General features: G+C 48.4%; 1 protein-coding gene across 1 annotated transcript in view; it reads right to left on the reverse strand.

Annotated features, from left to right (window-relative positions):
• The window catches only part of LOC119383093 (leucine-rich repeat-containing G-protein coupled receptor 5), a 129,733-nt gene that overhangs the window by 6,521 nt on the left and 103,770 nt on the right, over positions 1-19,442 (reverse strand). Inside the window, exons 4-17 of the mRNA XM_037651085.2 lie at positions 16,409-16,480; positions 14,986-15,132; positions 12,773-12,844; positions 11,933-12,004; positions 11,773-11,841; positions 11,151-11,294; positions 9,776-9,916; positions 8,296-8,361; positions 7,037-7,180; positions 6,595-6,666; positions 5,839-6,137; positions 4,730-4,906; positions 3,664-3,902; positions 471-2,782 (exon numbers count right to left, since the gene is read on the reverse strand). Coding sequence (XP_037507013.1) covers positions 548-2,782; positions 3,664-3,902; positions 4,730-4,906; positions 5,839-6,137; positions 6,595-6,666; positions 7,037-7,180; positions 8,296-8,361; positions 9,776-9,916; positions 11,151-11,294; positions 11,773-11,841; positions 11,933-12,004; positions 12,773-12,844; positions 14,986-15,132; positions 16,409-16,480 — 3,949 coding nt within the window. The 3' untranslated portion in view covers positions 471-547. The remainder of the gene's footprint in view (positions 1-470; positions 2,783-3,663; positions 3,903-4,729; positions 4,907-5,838; positions 6,138-6,594; positions 6,667-7,036; positions 7,181-8,295; positions 8,362-9,775; positions 9,917-11,150; positions 11,295-11,772; positions 11,842-11,932; positions 12,005-12,772; positions 12,845-14,985; positions 15,133-16,408; positions 16,481-19,442) is intronic.

Consider the following 19,442-nt stretch of genomic DNA (forward strand, 5'->3'; position numbering starts at 1 on the left):
GTACAAGCACTACGTAATGTATGCGAACACGGGCTAGTGTTGGCTGTTGCTAGTTATTGTAGTTTATCTGCTTTTATAGCAGAATAATAAAATTACTGTTTTGTAAAACGACGAAGCTTCAAGCTTACAGAATAATCCACAAACGTCTACTTCAGAACAAAAATATAAAATCAAGATAGCATCAGATATTGTGGACCTACTCGGGGTGTAAGGGACAATCCTAATAGATTGCTTTGCGAAATATAGTACCGCCCGGTACTATACTGCTTAAGTCCTACTACCAAGGTTCGCCTCTATGTAAGGAAAACATCCAGACAGGTGTATAAAGCTTGCGTGCTGCAGAGTATATCTGCGCACCCGTATAGAATATTTAGTAACCACGGAAATCAGTAGTTGAGTTCATACTGCGCTCAAAACGAATTGACTGTGTCTAGTTCACTTATGCTTCAACCCAAAATCCACCGCCTTACCTACGCGACGAGGTATCCGATGACTGTGGCGAACATCGTCACATCGGGTGTGCCCAATCATATTAAGGTGTGTGCAATCAATGTTCCTCTGTCTCAGTGGTAGCGCTGCTCATGAGGGGAGAACCCTCCGCAACAGTCACTGCCGGTGGGTCTTCGACTGGTTTTTCGGCGTCTTCGACTTTCGGCTCTTCCGGTGCAAGCAAGGCGGAGCACTCCTGCCTCGACCCGAGCTCGCAGCAGGAGGTCCTCGCCCTGAACTCGATGAAGACTTCGTCGTTCTCCGAGTTCGAGTCCGAGCGGTCGGCGTCGCTGCCGTCGTGAGGAATGGGTTCGAGCTGGCTCCACTCCTGGAAGCTGCCTTCCTGGTTGTGGATGCGCGTGTCGCTCTTCGAGCAAGGCAGGCACTCGGAAGACTTGGGCCTCAGGTGGCTCTGGCTTCTGACCTTCAGCTTGCACTCCTTCGTTTCCGACTTGCCCTTGGGGCTGTGACTAGACAGCGAACGCAGGAACTGGGGCAAGTTCTTGAGCGACATCTTCTTGAGGGAGTTGTCGGAGACAACTTTGCGGCCCGTCTGGTAGTATCCCGGAGTGGCCTTGCGCCCCTGGCTACTGATGTCGTCCACGCTGATGTGCATTTTCTTCCTGCCGTGCGCGCGCTTCTTTTTCCTCGGCTCCTCGGAGACCGAAGGCAGTTCTTTCTGCTGCGGCGGCGAGTCGCAGGATGCCTTCGAGGTCCCCGGCTGGGCACCGCCGCTGGGGCCCGACTCGCTCTGCAGCGACGTGTTGGTCGTGTCGTCCTTGACCGAGTTGCGCGGCTCCGACTGATCGGTGGAGAGCACGACGTGCTCCTCCTTGGACAGCTCGCTGCTGTCCTCGTGGCTGGTCTCGGCAAGCCGGTTGTAGAAGCAGTTGAACTTTTCCTCGAACTCCTTGCTTTTGAATGGCAGCGAGGCCTCTTTCCGGCAGCAAGCGGGACACAGGTTATCGCTCCTCCGTCGTTGCGCGTACGGCGGCGAGCGGGGCGGCGGTGCGGCACCGGCCCTAGCCGAGTCGTCCACGGCCAACTGCCGGCACAATTGCGGCTTGTCGCGCGTCGAGGCCCTCAGAAGCCGACTGGGTTCGGCACCGGCCGCCCTGGTGACGGGTGGACCACGCGCCGTCCCGTCGCTACTGACGGACGACCGCGACATGCGCACGGTGGATGTCGAAGAGTCCGGCCTGCTGCAGGACAGGCTCGAGTCCTGGGATGGCTTGCGACCCACCACGGCCCAGGAGGCACCGCCGCGGCCGCCCAGCAGCCGCAGCGGGATGCTGCCCTGGCGCCAGCTGTCCGAGCGCGACGAGAAGTTCTCACTCGAGATGCTGGACGCCCGCTGTCCGCCGCGTTCCATCGTGCGCTGTATGCGTGCCAGCGCGTAGTTGTAGCCGTCGACGTCCGTCTGGAGGGCGTCGGGGTCTCGGCAGAGGAGGTAGCGAAGCGCGAACGCCTTCCAGCCACTGGGCGCCCCCCGCGTCGTTCCCTTGGCCAGACCGCACTGGCAGGGCGGTCCGGGCGCCTGCTGGTCCGTGAGCCGCTCGCCCGCCGAGTTGGTACCCAGGAGCGTGTGCCGGTTGGAGAAGTTCGAGCTGTGGCGGCAGCGGCCGATGCCCCGCGTCACGCGGGACTCCTCGATCCGCTTGCAGATGAGGACGCAGTCGCGTTTGAACTGCTTTGTGAATATGGCGTAGAGGAACGGGTTAGCGCAGCTGTTGAGAGGAAGCACGAAAATAGTGAACACCTTGGCCTCCTCGAGCGACACGAGCTGTAGCCCGGCCACCGCAGTGAGCGAGAAGAATGCTATGGGCGCCCAGCAAAGGAAGTCGGTGAAGACGAGCAGCGCCATGCGCTTAGCGATTCGAGAGTCGTTGGAGTTCCACGCCTGTGAGCCTCGGATCGCACAGTACATCTTCAAGTAGCAGCCCATGAGGATGAGGAAGGCGACGCCGTTGATGAGAATGAGGAAGACGACGTAGGCCAATGACGTGGGTGAATCCTCCGTTTCGAACGGTAAGCACACGGCGAACTTCCGGTAGTCGCTGACGCCCAGCAGTGGAAGCAACGCCATGACGAGAGCGAAGACCCAGCCGCAGCCCATGATGTATCCGGCGTGTTTGAGCGAAAGCCGCTTGTTGAGGTGCATGGCATGCGTGATGGCGTAATTCCGTTCCATGGTGATGACTGATAGTGTGTACACTGAGAGCTCGGAGCTGAGCACGCCAAGGAATCCGGCTGTTTGGCAACCAGGAGACATCTGCCAACCGATGCCGTATACCTGCACACATTCGAAGTGAGAAACAGATATGAGCACAGGAGTGAAGGTCGCCAATGTACAACCAGATAAAAACAATGACAGCCAACAGCTGTTAACTTTAATAAAGACAACGAGAAAGTTTAATCTGCACACACTTCCTTCTAACCAGCTGATATGTTTTCGTAAATCTAAAAGTAGCGCCCCGCCACGGTGGTCTAGTGGTTATGGCGCTCGACTGCTGACCCGAAGGTCGCGGGATCGAATCCCGGCTGCGGCGGCTGCATTTTCGATGGAGGCGAAAATGTTTGAGGCCCGTGTACTTAGATTTAGGTGCACGTTAAAGAACCCCAGGTGGTCAAAATTTCCGGAGCCCTCCACTACGGCGTCTCTCATAATCATATGGTGGTTTTGGGACGTTAAACCCCAGATATTATTAAATCTAAAAGTAGCTCAAAAAACGCTATCAGCTGGATCAAATTAGCGTATTACGCTGAACATGTGCCTGACTGTTTTTATAACCTTGTGTTCCCCACTCAAGCGTGGGAGAAAGGTGCGTTATGGGACTGTTACACTGTCCTAAAGTGTCACATAAATAGGGACAAAAGCCTCGAGCAACCGACCAAACGACAGATCATAATAGTTTTGCCAACAAAGACATCATGCGATTTCTTAAAGGAGGTAGCTTTCTTCGAGCAACATAGCTGGTCTATCGAAGTTTTCTTTGTTTCAATTCAAACAAAAACCAACGTACCCATTCAAACATCCTTTAGTAACGTCTGAGTCGAAAACACGACAACCTAGCTATTCTGACATGTCTCGAAACATACAAATAATTGCATGTTAACGAAATTCAAACCACCGTCTCGTGTAGGGAGCAGTGACAAGAAGTCCCCGATGCTCACCCGGAACTCTCCAAGCGTTGAAGCGTCCACGACTGCCAGGAAACCAAGGTATATGCCCATGAAGAAGTCAGCGAGTGCCAGGTTGCACACGAGGAACCTCGGCACGTCCATCTTGGATCGGCCGAGTGAGAGCACGACCACAACGAGGCCGTTGCCGAGCATGGCGAGCAGGAAGACGACCCAGACGCCGCATCGCAGGGTCCACCAGCCGAATAAGTCCTCGCATGGCATGAATGGGGCTGCGATAGTGGACAGCACAAAGCATTCCTATTTTAATTGCGTACAAAGCCTGTAATATGTTAAACGCATGGACTTTGCGATATTTAAGTTAAATCTTTAATGTCTAAAGTATTACATTACGCTACGCTGACTTCGATATCTCGAAATTTTCACACGTGAAACTGAATTCTCCAGTTTTGCATGTGAAAACCACGATACGATCATCAAGCACGCCGTAATGGAGGACTCCGGAATAGTTTTGACGGCCTGGCGTTCTTTAAAGTGCACCTAAGCCTAAGCACACGGGCATTTTTTTGCATTTCCTCTCCTTCTGAATAGCGCCGATGATTCCGGGAATTGAACCCGCACCCTCGTGCTTTACAGCTCAGCTCCATGGCCACTAAGCTGCGATTATTAGTGCACAGAAAGCTAAATGCCTAGCGTACGGGGTGGTATTTATATACTGGAGCGAGTTTTAAGTTGAAAGCACGTATCATATGGAGTGTGCCGTAATTTGAACCAAACGCAGGATAAATAACGCCAACGTCAAGCCTCTTTGATAAATGCTGTAGAACATGCGTGCTGCCTTTCTAGCCGAAACATGCGCACAGGGTTTCTTTTTGGTACGTCATTAAAGGTTGCGCGCAGCGCCGCGGAACTTACTGAAACCCCGTCAGTAACCTCAAGACAAGTGTATTTACCACTCAAGCAAATAGAATTATACAAAATACAGCACGGTCAGAACACTGCTGCGCTGATTTGATGAGAGGGTTCACATGCAGGTGCGTCCTGAGCCCACGAAGCTCTTTTTTATAAGAAAATGGCATGCGGCAGCGAAATCACACACTTGGTAGTGGAATGCACTGCACGGGGTACTGGAATTCCTCGTCGCTTGTATAGAGAGCCTTGTAGTCCTCTAGGTATTCGCCGTAATACTGGGCCAGGTTGTCAGGAATGATGTAGTCCTGGCCGAAGACCTTGATGAGTTGGTGGGTAAACTCTTGGAACTTTGACGTGATGTTATCTGCGGATAGCCAAAATTTTAAAATTTGGCTATTTCAGCGAATACCTTCACATATGCACAAAAGCAGAAAAGCCGGAAAACGGCTCCCGCACGCGACACCACTAGATACACCGAAGCGCGCGGCAACTCATTTAGCCAAGTTTTGTCCCTGCAGGTGAAGTGAAAAAGGCGGGGCAATTCAGATCGAACCACAGAGTGAAACTGTGTTAGTGTGTTGCCGTGGAAGCGACAAATATCAACGACGTCATGAGCTTGCTGATAAGCGTGTCTGAGTTGGTTACGTCAGTAAATAGATGCAGGATGCTTGCTGTAAAAAAAAAGAAAAAAGCACCGGCGCTCAAACGTACGAAGCGGCCGTGCCAGTTAGCAACAAGGATGTCCCCGTTAGATAAGGGATAAAAGCCCAGACGGTACAACCTAGAGGGACTGCACTGTTCGAAAATCTCGCGCCAGTTAGGAATTAAGCTGTCCAATAACATCAATCACCAGCTATCTTGCGTGCATTTTCTTTGTAATTAAAACACGGTCAGGGTAATTTTCAGGAGATGGCCTATGGCTCCCCTTGTCTTTGAGTCACAATCAAATGCCGATTGACGTATCCAGAACCACGCTAGACTGTTTTCTGGCATGAAAGGAGCTTCTTTTACAAATTAGCGGACAACTAAGTCATTGTACTGAGAGTCAGCGAAGGCTATCTTGTAACAATGGTCAGCCGACATGCGGTAACATTAGTGAATACTGCTCGTAATTTAGCCAACAGGTAGGTAACTTTAGCCAGTGTTAGTAGTATACGAGTAAGTACGGTGGATAACTTCGATCAGAAGTTATCTTCGCCACCATCCCATCATTCACCAAATATTGTCTTCAAAACGGCCGAGGAAGAAATTGTCTAAAAATCTGCGTGGGCAGTCAGCTAAAAATATTGTTGGCACCTGGAAAGACATCCAACGAGGATGCATTGCTGAGGCTAGTCCACTTGTCCATGTCGATGTCGTCCTTCTTGAGCCATAGCACGGCGTCTTTTGCGACCGGTGCCTCGGGCGTCCCGCTGCCCACCGACTGCAAGTAAGCGCAGCAGTGGTACGAGTAGGAGAGGTACAGCTTCTGGATGCGGGGAAATGCCTCTGGCGGCGGGAAGCTGCGCAGGTGGCGGTTGCCCGACGTCACGAGGCGATGCAGGCCGCGCAGGCCGCGGTACGGCATCGCCGGAAACGCGTTGTCCGCCAAGTTCCTGGGCAGAGTAACATAGGTAGTGAGGAAAAGATGCAGCTGTGAATGACACCCAAATGTGCAATAATGCGTCGACTATTATGGTGACACAACGTCACATCTGGAATGACACTCTGCAGAGACGGTGAAGCGCAGTGGGTTGTGGTCGTGACTGTCGCGGAAATGAAGGCTGCACACTATAGGCTTCTGTAAGTACATGCAGGTCAACATCACTGTCAGAACCCACAAGCACATTTGGTATATTAAAGCGAGCCTTTTTTCGCTAACCCTCTCGCACTTTTCTGGCAATGCTACTGGGTTATATTGTCTTGCCATGTTGTTCACACTCAGGGCAGCATTCATGCAACAAATCGGCATAAGCCTTCTCTGCAACTAGCTCTGCAGGTGGGCTGGTTGCCTTTTTCTACTCTAGTGACTCGGTTGATGTTACAAATCGCCCACGCAGATCTCGTACTTACAGATCTTGAAGTTTCACGGTGGGAACAAATGAGTCCGGATGAATTTCCCTGATGCCATTTTTCTGCAGTGCCCTGTAAGAGAAAAAAAAAAGGTAAACGAAAGACGTCAGTTCAGGCGATCTTCCCGCTCAGACAAGCACTGATTTCCGGCAGCTAATACGTGGTTAATAGCTGAACGACTGCTAGTAATTACATAAAAAGTCTGTGGAGGCCATTTTCGCATACAGATTTTATTATTGTTCATGCTGAAAGCTACTACCAAACATACGCTTCATTAATTTTGCATACGTAAGATCACAGAAATAAAGCACAGTTACTGCTCTAAGCACTTCTTCAGCTGAGAGAACTTACCTGAGGGAATGTCCAGTTGTCATGGCTAAACTGGCACTCTATTATGTAAGCAATTCATGCAAGACAAAAAAGAATCAGTTCATTTTCTCACAGCACTTGCAGAGATGTAAGCCCATGGAAAGCAGCGTCCCCTATGCGGCGGATGAGGTTGTTGCCAAGGTTAAGATCACGAAGCTTCTTGAGCGACAGGAATGGCGAGTCGTCGAGCGATTCGATGCGATTGTACGTCAGGTCCCTGAGAAAACGGGAGAGGGGGAGAAACAAGCGCTTTCGTGATTGGATATCTCGACAAAAGAGATGAAACAATTTCTGAGATTAAGTGGTGGGTACTTATACGCATTGATCGGAAGAAGACGTGGCAGTTTTTACGCGTTTCTTCATTTCATTTCCTCCTGCTCATACAAGAACATCAACAGCAAAATAGAGCGAACAGACCACAACTGTACTCATGAAAAGACCGTCGTTCGATATTCACACCACATAGTCATTCTTTCTACGCTTAATCAGACAGATTTCACATTTTCTATGAAGCATTACTGCTGCAGGAACCATTGCCGCTGTTGCCTTGCATCCTTCATGGAACGTTTCTGAAACACCGTATTGTACCCTTCACTTTTGCTGTGTCTGTCTGCGCGGGTAATTCAAGGGAGGAAGCTAATGACAAGACACGTGCCCGGCAATGACCGCAATAGGTTTTAAAAGTAACTTCTATACTTTCCGTGTAAAGACCACGATCTTATTGAGGAACACCATTTGGAATAATTCTGACCACTTGAGGTTCACTGTCGTCGATTGTCGTCGTCGTCGTTGTTCTGCACAACCGATTCGCTGACGACTCCTGCTGATGCCTGAAGTGTACGAATACCATATACACTTCGTGCAAGACCTTCAGGTTTACCTATGCGTCTAGCTGTAGCCTGAAAAATACCATTTAACCATCTCCTGCGCCGGCGACCTCGTTTTCTCTTGTCTTCGGCTAGTTCTAGTTTCCGCTCTGTTGAACGGGCAGCCGTCATAAAGTGCCGAAAGTAAGAATGTATTAGTTTTCTGGTCTTTGCTTCGAAAGAACATGTGAGATCCATCTCTTTTATGACTGAGATATTGCTTCCTGTAACGCGCACCGAAATCTAAGGACATAAACGTTTCTTTTTGTATTTCGGATTTATACAAATCTGTCCGCTTATGACGGGACAGAAGTTACGACCTCTAGCTGGAATTACGCGGCTAACGGGTTAACAATAATCTAACTGAACTGAAGCGGTGGGCGAGAAATACATTTTGAGAGAAATGGCCGGGAACCTGTGAGCATACAGCGCACGACATATTTACGTATATAGTAACCAGGCTTACAGGATGAGGAGCTCTGAGCAGTCGGTCAAATTAGGAACCTGCGTGAGATGATTGGACATGAGGTAGCTGCAAAGAGACAGAAAGACAAAGCAGGAATGAGGGCACAGAATTTGCAAGCTTGCACAAATTCAATCTTCTAATAACGGCATGCGTATGCGTTGAGAAACAACATTGTACTCAGTGCAACGTTCAGAGAAGGCAGAGCTGCATCCGTGGCAATGAACAACGTGCACAGAGCGTCCCGTAAACGTGCACGGGTGAAGTCACGTGTAGTGGACAGCCTTTGTAAAGACGTGGCGTTGATTAGTTAAGAATAAATTATATGAATACACGAGGTACCTTAATGCTTCGATAAAAGTGAAATGTCTATAAGGATGATACTCACAATCCCGGTATTAGGTTAGGGAGAATAAACGTACTTTTAATCTTATCGTTAATCTTAAAATTGACGCTATAATCAGCTCGCATATAATTCAAATCACTGCTCCTACGCATAGCGTAGCGCTAATACGCACACGCTGCAAACACCTGAGAAAAAGTAACGATGAGACTTAGTACCTTTATACGTACAACTACATACCAGGACCCGCTTTGAGATGAATATGTTCAGTGCATTCAACATTCAATTCAAGCTGAGCTGAATTCGATACATTGGGTATTGCAGCTAGATCGCTACAACCAGCTCTTTATATCTGTAAAGCATAATCTCGCGACGACAAATACCCTGACTGAAAAAAAAAACACACACACAAGAAGAAAAATCAGACAGTCGTTTATGCAGTAACGTAAAGCGACAAGCGCATTTCCAGTTCTTCTCAGGTATTTGCATATTCACGGACACATGCTGTCCGTGACGAATTTACACGAATGATGCGTCGCCGGTAGCGACGCACCACGTGACATACGATCGCGTGACCGCAAGCCGAGTAGGGTCTCGCTCACGCTTTAAATTCATCCACAAGCGTATGAACTAAGCGATAAATACCCGCACTTGGTCGCCTGCTTATTCGGCTTAGTGGATGTTATTTTCTGCGCTCAATTTGCTTACGACCGCATTAGAGGCCGTCATCTTAGGATGTAATCAAGCTTTGCGACGTGACTGCACAATGCAACTGCAACGCAACAATGCTGGAGTAAACGAAGCCGCCATATTGAACTGGGGTCCGTGTTCGCAATATAACATACTTATGATAAAAACCGTTCTTAAGATAAAATTCAAACAAATCCTCCGGCTGTGTTATAAGCGAAAAGAGCTGGCAAGCAGGTCTTATTGCGCACGAAACGCTTTTCGAATTTCGCCCCACGTTTTTTCGCGCACTCTTCAAGGCATAAGCACATTCTGTAGCTTTCGCGACAAAACGTGGGTTCGGTTAAGCGATATATCCGCGCTGACACAAGGTGACGCAACACTCGGGCTGCCGCAAATAGCTTGAGACGATGTAAATCAACAGAAAGATAACGAAGGATATCGAGCGCTCACAGTATCTTGAGCTTCGGGACAGCGCGGCAAAGGTCGTTGGGCACCGAGCTCAAGCGTGCTCTGCTCAGGCGAATCTGCTCCAGCGAGTGGGTGCCATTCAAGTCCGGGAAGTGTTCCAGCGCCCGAGCCTCCTTCACCAGTCTGTCGGGAAAACCCCCAAAAAAGCATCAAGCATATACACGTGGAAGATTGCGTGAGGCATCGAAAACTAGCAACCCGCGCAACCGTTTCAGACGTCAAGAATCCTTACTGATACGACGGTGTTTGAAATACCGAAATAACTGATGGGTCACAGAACTCGTCGCAATGGGGTACTCTAAATTTTTTTTTTCTGCCGCCTGTTATTTCTTAATGTGCATCGCGATCACAGTTAACCAGTATTTTTAGCATTCACTGCCATCAGGCAGTGGCTGCCCAGGGATCGAACCTGCGTTTTCGTGCTCAGCAGCAGTGACCTCGAAAAGTTGAAGTCCTCTGTATCCCTTCAATTTGTTACGCGTAAGAATCTACGGCTTTTAACAACTATTTGAAAGCTACATTGCGTGTGACGCGAGCTGCCACTCACGGTAACCGCTGACAATATCTTATATTGACAAAGAACCTCAATGAACACCTTATGAAAAAGCGCTATCATGTGCGCGCTAGTGGATAAACATAATCGCATTACGAATGCTATGCAACCGCAAGAAAATTCGAAGCATTATATAAGTTGAGTGATAGGAGAAGTTATGAAAGTTTCAGTTATTCGATTGTTTCAGGAGCCATCTCAGGAAGTCACACTCCGCATTTTGTGTATTAGTTGAACTTAAAAGGCCCCTAAACTATCTCCGAGTTCAAAGACGAGAGGGTGGTTTCTTCCTCACATTCACTAACCTTCCTAGAAGCGCTATTTCATTCTTGCCACTCATTTCTTCATAAAACACGTGGACAATGTCAACACGAAGCGATGAGCCCATCAGGATTTCGCGCTTTTCGGCTGCACGCTGTTATCTCCGCTTGCGCAGTCGAAAATGCAAAAACGAAGTGACATCAGTTGATTGTTCACGATAGTCATGCGAGACGAGGCAGAAGGGGCGTGCGACTGCACGGCAAAACCGGGTAGGAGACCATTCAGAACTGTTCTCGCTCGTATATGGACCTATCGAGAGCTTAATTCCTCATGACGTCACGTGAGCAGGCTGCTGGTGTCACGATTGTGCCGGAAAAGACGGGAAACGCCAGGAGATAATAACACGTTCGTTCTTTGTATTCTCAGAGGTTGTTTAGGGGCCCCTTTACGAAACACGTACTACCTAGTCGCGTTCCCCACCACGTTTGCACACGTAACTCGCAAGGAATCTACCTTAGCTGTGGGAAAATTTCCGCATGCACTCACAGCCTTTTGAGATAGGGTAGCCGTGAGAAGGTTTTCCTGTCAAAAGACTCCAGCGGATTGTTGGCCAGCTCTAGCAGAGTCAGGCCACCGTTGCTTCGAAAGGAGTCCTCGGCGAGGAAGCGGATCTGGTTGTCCGATATAATGCTGCAAATAAACAGGTGCAAACAGTTCGTAGGTGTTCAAAAGATGCAGCCAGCAATCAAATGAAGGGAGTATATTAGCGCTGAAAATGATCCTTCGAGAGGAGAGAAGGGGCACTCTGCTTGGCTGGAAATTGTCAACTGCAAATAAAAGCGCTACACACAAGGGACGTGGAGAGGTCATGGCACCAGCTCAGAGTTTGCCTGCAGCGTCCTTTACTGATAAGGTTAACTGAGTTGTGTCCCACCGATCGGGCGCAGCGTACTTGTAGTGCCTTTCACATTACACTATATTAATAAAATGAACATTGCCGGGGACCTCGGCACGAAAAGACCGAAAGGTGTGCAAACTCATACTTTGTTTCGTTCCCTAAAAGTAACAAACGACACCATGTATAACAGCACAAAAACCTCTGAAGTGAATATTATACAAAATTTTATATCACCAATAAAGATGATGGAATTACATATATTTCACTTACAGTTCCTTGAGCATGGTTAATGAAGATAGCGCGATGGGCAGATGAGTCAGCTTGTTGTGGCTAAGATCTCTGCAAAAATGAACGCGAGAAAGCGTTGAAAATGCGTCATTTCTGCAGTACAAAAGCACAGCACCCGAACAAGCACGAATGTGCGACTCACATCGCCTGCAAAGACCGCAAGCCGTGAAATGCGCGAGGATCGATGTCGCTGATATGATTCTTTCGGAGGATTCTGCAAGGGATGAGCAAAACAAGAATGTTTAGGAACATTTACTTCTGGAATAACTTCGTGGCGATTATGAGAAGCTGTCGTGTGGGTGTGTCAGCCTTCATCTTCTACCGACATTAAAAATTTGCATGCACGGTTGCATATACTATATTCGGGACAATACTGTGAGCAACACGGCTATTGTTTGGGAAAGTTCTGAGGTTGTACGCGGACTTGCGAAATTGTTGCTTTCCGTTTGCTTCACGTTATGTGAAGTCTGCGTTTAAAAACCACTAGACCTGAGAAAGCATTGAATTTCTCAGCAATATGTGACTGTATTCGGTCGAGCATGTTCGGTACATGTTGATATATGTTGGTACATGTTGGTACGTTCAGTACATGTTGTTGGCGTTCTTCAGAACAGACCGGAAATGTAAATTCAAGCCTGCTTGCCGAAGCAGCGGAAAAACTAAGCTTTTTCTTGCGTCTCTTCGCCCCTAAGCTTTTAACACTGACTTTACACGTTATGCAAAGTCCATGAAGTCTGAGTATACTCCGATGAAGAGTGTTTGAAAAAAAAAAACAATATGATCGTAGAAGAGAAAAATCTTCATCATTGATCGTTTCTAAGCAAAATGTAGCGATATTGAAATGTTATTTGAATAGACTTGTTTGCAACTTACAACCACCAGCGCACTAAAACATCATTCCGCGGAACTCGTGTAAGGCGTGCCTGCAGGTATCTCTCACGAGACAGCGTGTGTGTTCACACGACATAAGATTCACACTTACAGCACTTCTAGGCGCGACGCATTCCCGAATGCGTGCGGCTTCAGCTCCTTGATGAGATTCTCTCCCAAACCTCTGCAAGAACAAAAAGAGACAAAGCGACAGCAAAGTCAACGTTAATAAATCTTTCAAGATTACTGTTGCTGTCAAGTTGAGCTTCCAAAAACCTTTCTTTTTGCTAAAGGAAATGATAACGTGGTGTACATCACGCAGCAGGTACCGGCACGTAGGCAGGGGGGGAGGGGGCATAGCCCCCCCCCCCCCCCCCGAATTTTGTTCAGCCTTCTATATTTCCGGGCAACTTCTTTTTTCTTTTTGCCATGGAAAGACTTCCTTTCGAACAGTTAGGCCTTGCCCCCCCCCCCAGAAAAAAAAATCCTGGCTACGTGCATGGCAGGTACTACATACTGTTAGATCAAAATGATAGAGAGCTGAGCTAGTTGGTAAGTATTCATGTTAAAACGACAGGGCGTGCAAACACGGACACAAGAGAGAAGTGAGGACACCACAAATGCGACACCACAAAGACACCACAAACGCGTTTGTGGTGTCTTGACTTCTCTCTTGTGTCCGTGTTTGCACGCCCTGTCTCTTTAACATGACTGCTAAATCCTTGAATCCTTATTTATTGATATACTATTTGGGAAATGTTGCGATTCGGATAGATAGACATGCCAAAGATTGCTCGCGCAAGGCGACACGTGAACAACTTTTCTGGAAATAACTTTGTATCATTGCCTACACTTTCCTGCAAATAAGTACATCATGTGATGGCAGTCAATAAACGGAACAGCCAAAATTCTAATATTTCCGACTCTCCATTATTAATCTCTGTCGAACACAATAGAACAGCTGTCTCTATCCTATTCTTTCTTGAAAATAGCTGTGGCAAAGTTATGTGCAGCTGCTTCGATAAAGTCGGAGCCGAAGCACTGAAATTCACAAGCGTTTCCTTGGTTAGCGCAAGAGGCTATCGACAGAGAAAACAGTTTGCACGCACCTAAGGCCCACAAAATTTCGTAGAATTTCGAGAAATGCGGTATCTCTAGAGCTTGCGATGGTTCGCGCCCTCGCTCGTTTCAAGCGTTGGTTCAACACTGCGTAAGCGAATGGATATCACAGTTTTAAATATCGCATATCTTCTAACAATGCGGTAATCAGGTATTTATGTCTTTATTTACGAAGAAACCACTGAGGGGATTTACGGCAAAATTAGGCAGCGTTGCACTACAACTATATGTTCGTGCGCTCTCCGGTTATATGAGTGGCTAAGGTGCTCGAAGTAGCCTTTTTTTTTTCTTTTTTTAAGTGCGAATGCACTTTATAAGCGACCCTGTGTCCGCCGTCCCATAGCAACGGTGCGAGCAGAGGAGAGGAGCGTCTGTAGCAACGGCGCAGCGACGTCGCGCCCCACGTGACTGCGCGCGCTCCGCCCTCCGCTCCGTGGCTGCTGTGGCTGCGCGCGCCCCGCGCATTGCCTGTGGTGATGCAGGCCGGCGGCGAGACGCCGAACGAAAGCGTGCGAAGCGAGCCGAGCACCCCGAAGCCGATCTGGCGCGGGGACGCGCGATGCGCGAGCGAGCACGGGCCCTCGAATTCGATTGGCCGGACGCGCGCTTCAAGCGAGACTTCCTGGACCGCAGCTTCGGATATAGCTGCGCGGTGTGCGATCGACTGTGGTTCGACAACAACCTGAGCCCCATCTCGGGCGTGCGCAACGCCGCCAACAAGTTGAACGCGTTGCGGGTTCTTTGGAACGAGTTCGGAAGACAGATCATCATCATCAGTGAAAGTGCTTTGCACTTAAAAACGGCCAGACCTCCGTGGGTCGGCTGGCACGTGCTCTCTCGCTGCCGTCTCCTTCGCTCGGCTCTGCAGTTTAGTCGTGCGCGCCGCCTCATAGCATCAGCCCGTGCTTCGCACTTCCTCATACTCCCCTTCGGGGAAATGCGGGTTTTTGTATGTGTGCATTTCGTTATTATTTAGTTTGCTTGTCCATGTTTTTCTTAGAATATAACATCAACTACCAGACCACTCTACACATACTAGGTAGTACATCAACTGAACAGTCTGCCAGTCACTGTTTGTTCCATATATTTAGTCTTATGACCTGCCCTCTGACGCTCATCTGTCGGCGTATGATCGACTTTGTTTGCACCGTGTACTCGATACTGCTCATTACAACGTAAAACAGTCATTGACAGCTGATCACTTACAAGGCTTCCAGTCCGGGGAGGGACTGAATGCACTGGACGGGCACTCGCGACAGCTGGTTGCTGTCCAGCCACACCTTGCGCAGCTTTCTGTGGAAGGATGGCTCCACCGCCGGGGTTACCTCCGTCAGGTGGTTCCTGTTGAGGTGCCTACGCACGTACAGGAGGCAAGAAAAGGCATACTACAGTGCCGGTGTGCGAAGCCGAGTGACAAACTTTCTCGAGGAGGCCACTACACAAGCGAACTATGAGACATTATGTCTTTCTGTATATACATACGTAAATAGTCCTTTTCTATGCTCTCCTGTCTTTTACGCCACCCTCATCAATTGATGGCGGCTCAGGCGTCAGCTGCTCGAACTGGATAGTTACAGTGCGACTATCAGTCAATATTTTAGATGCGAAGTATCTTAAGGTCGAGCTCAATCCGGCGGTGGTGGTGGTGGTGGTGTGCGGCGTGACCACCCTTACTGCGCATGCGCATACCCTCTCCACACACCTCCTCTCCACTCACCCTCTCCCCTTCCCCTCTCCACTTTCCCTCTCCCAATCCCCTCTCCACTTTCCCTCCCACTTTCCCTCTCCACATACCCTCTCCACTTTCCCTCTCCCTCTCCCTCTCCACTTCCCCTCTTCCCTCCCCCTTTCCACTCTTCCTCTGAAACGCGGGCTAGACATGCCGAAATTCTCTCCTGCGCAACGCCGCGAAGAGCTCGAGCGCATGCGCGTCCCCTCCCCTTCTCTCTCCTCTCCTACGCTGCCCCCCTCTCGCCCGCCTGTCGACCGCGTTCCCCGCTCGCCCTGTGAGAATTAACGGCCAGGCTAGATGGAAGATACGACGCGCGTAGCGTCCCTCTTCGCGTTCCACGACGCGAGGTCGGTAGCATGCCCAACGAACGCCAACGGAACGCGATCGTGCAAGTGCTCCGGCTTCGCATCGCCTCATGGTCCCCTTTAGCGGGATATGGTGTAATTTTCGTTTTCCCTCCCTCTTTTTGTATATATTTACTCAGATAAACAGCCACTTATTGCGTCTACTTGTACACTATACACATAGGTCAGCCTATTCATTTATCAGAGACAACCACTCGTCTGAGTCTGAGTGGAATTCGTGGAGACTGACTTTGCTCAGTCTTTGTTCGATCAAGCCTGACCATGGGTCTGACTCCCGGTGAAAATGAATCCGAGTGAGCAAAGTTGCGCCTCATCTTCATGTGTGGGTCCTCGTGAGCGAGGCTAAAATATCGGTAGAAATTATCGCCCATAAATATTTTTTTAATGTTGCCGATAGCTTTCGGGAATTCCGTTGCATTACCATGATACTTTTTCAACTGTAACACGCCCTAAGGCACGTTACAGTTGCTGCTAGAAAGTGCCTTCCCATGCGATATCATTAAGATAACTTAGAGGTGTCTAGGTCGCTTACAGTGTCTCCAGCGCAGGCAGTGCTCTGAGGGCGTCCCATGGAATCTTGGTGAAATTGTTGCCCTCCAGTGACCTGCAAGACGTACAAATATTGACATTACAGTGCACAAAGCAACAAGGCAGGCTAATTAAGCGCGAATTTTTGAAACATACCCGGGGATAACGTTTTCACTCCACGTGACTGGTGCATCTCGCAACGTCGTTTCTACATTTGGCAACATCAGTTCACCGCAAATACTGGCGTGGCCAGGAATTCGTGATCATCAGAGCAAAATGCGCAGTCGCGATATAAAAGCCGTGTTTACATCTTAGTTTCGACGATCAGTGCTCGCCCTCTCTGCGGACTTTTTTTAAAAGAGTGCGCTGAAAGGATAAGGACGCGCGAAGAACTATAGCAACAGAGTGCGGATGTTATTCTCACACGGAAACAAGTAATCCCGGAAGCAGTAGTGGGCAACTCACGAACGACATTGCGGGCACTAAGCAATCTGCGAAGAAAATCGCACAGAATAAACAGAGCCTTTTCAACTGATATTTCATTAATTTCCGCAAGGTCGTTTTATCCTGAGGGTAAACAAATTAACAATGTTGGTACTCCGTCTTTGCTGTTGATCTAAGAAACAGTTCCGTTGTATTGAACCTATACGTTACCAATTCGTACGAAACTTCAGTTCACTTTGGTTCTCTTGTTTCGTTCGTTTGGTTATATCAGGTTCCTTTACTGTTGGTCTTGCTTTCGATTTTTTTTTTAAATGCGAAAGCCCTAGATGCCTCATCAAGCGCGAAAAGTGACCGTCGGCGGCGTCAACACGAGTGATTCAAAAAATCATCGTGCGATGGCGTCACCATATGATGACGTCACAGGTCGCAAAGGTTTGTCACACCATCACGGCGTCATCGTGACGTCACTATGACGTCACTTCACGTGATGTCACACGATGACGTCGTCAGATGACATTGTCGCTGGGTCAAAGGGGGGCCGATCACGGAAGCACTGCAAAGCCACGTGAGGTACAGGAAGCTGCTCATTCCTCCAATCCCGGAGGTAGTACAAAACCACGTTGAGTGCGGAAAGCTTTCGAGCAGGATCAGTACGATCAACTCAGAAGAAAAGGAAGAAGATAGCTTTCGCCTTTCAGTCGTGTTAGGCAAATGCATAAAGGAGCGCGTTACTTTTTTTCGTTCCTTTCTTTATCTGCGATGTCAACATGTTATCCATACATATTAACGAACTATAATTATCAGTAAAGTTAGGTGCAAGTTTAGCCCTCCTCTGCATCTTCCTGTGCCTTGCGTGGGCCGCAATATAGTGACGCAGACAGTCTGGAGTGAAGAACCAAGACGGGCACTAGTGTGCCGTCCTGCGATACCACTGACGATCTTCCCAAATACGCCCTGAGGGATGCGGGCAAGTGCTCGAATCTCGGGGCCATCGGTGCCCTCACCTCTCGAACCGCACTTGCATCAACACGAAGCGGCGGTAACGGTCGTACTTCGGGCTGTCCCCAATGGAACCGCCACTCACGCTAAATTAGATTCCCTTTGTTAACTCTGGCCCCATCAGCAAAGCATGCCTGTGGAACTATGTTCGGTTCCCGTGCAAACTATAGAGGCGCGGCTATCGAGAAAAATATATACGCATAAATGCCTGTGCAAGAAAACAAAGCACTTTACTAACAGACTTCGGGGAACACCGCGAAAACGAGAACACAAAAGGACGCAGAAAGAAGTAATAGAGCAAGGGCAGATAAAATCAATTGAGCGCAGTGAAAGCGACGCGTTTTACGACGCCGTCTTGCATTGTAGCGGCTGCTAACTACTTGCCTGGCGTCTTAACCTAATTGAGATTGACTCTAAGATGGGAGGTCGTAACACTGCCGTGGAGGGGTCAGTGACCTCGAATGGACGGCATCTTATATAGAGTACGATTTTCTTTGTCGCGCCAGTTCATTTTCATCGGTTGTACATGCCCTTAGGTGACATAGTTTCAGCAGCTTCCTTGTTTTGTGTTGCTTCTTTTTTTCTGCTCTTTTACAAACTTCTTTATTTTTATTTTTTTTTTAATTTCAGCCTGAAATCACGATCACCTGAAATTTCTGGAATAGCCCGTTAGTCACTGGTAATTACAGTAAAACAATTAACTTTAGCTCATCTCTACACCGCACACAGAGAAGGCATTCGTATCTGCACCTATGGTTCGAGTCGGAATTGAAGATGTGTACCGGGTGTCTTTGTGTCAACGCGACAACATAGAATAGTATTTAAGCTTCGTGTGTTTGCTACTTACTTACTACGGCCGAGCTCTGTGCTATAATGTCCGCTTTGTGCGTCATGATCCGCACTGACAAATCCTTCTTATTCTAGAATTCTTCATAACAGAAATCTTCAGCCAATCATGATGCTGGGCATATCATTAGTCAAGCCGGATGGCCAATGACTACGAGCACTTACGAGCAAATAGCTGTGCAAGTTCGTCCCCATATGTGCGAGCTGTGTTCTTACGCAGTTTGTGCAGGACCTATTTGCGCTGAGCGATGCGCAACCATCGTTGTTCGGCATAAATCCGCTAAGGCAAAGTGAGCACCTCATTAACATAGTACAAGTACTTATGAGGCGCTTTATCGCGTTCACCTGTATATCAAATCAAATCAAATCAAGTTTATTCATCTTTCGAAGAAAGGAAAGATAGGAGCTGTCACAAAAAGCTACTACAGTGAGTAGCTCGACGAGGTGACAGCCCCTCCTTGATAGGACAGCAGCAGGCAGTGAACAGGACAAATAATAATAACATAAAACAGATTGCAAAGGTACACAAGAGTTATTGATACATATTAGCGGAAACTGTAGAACATTGGTGTAACAGGATATAAGGAAGAAAAAAAAAACCCAAGTGTGAAATAGTGTTGGCTAGGTGAAAAAAACAGGATTCAAAAAGAAAAAAGAAACGAAAGAAACAACGAAATAAGGTAACATATATACCTATTGCGAACCTTGAAAGGATGTTTACAAATAAGGTGTCTAATATTATGAACAAT

Source organism: Rhipicephalus sanguineus, chromosome 2, assembly GCF_013339695.2.
Source record: "Rhipicephalus sanguineus isolate Rsan-2018 chromosome 2, BIME_Rsan_1.4, whole genome shotgun sequence".
NCBI lineage: Eukaryota > Metazoa > Arthropoda > Arachnida > Ixodida > Ixodidae > Rhipicephalus > Rhipicephalus sanguineus.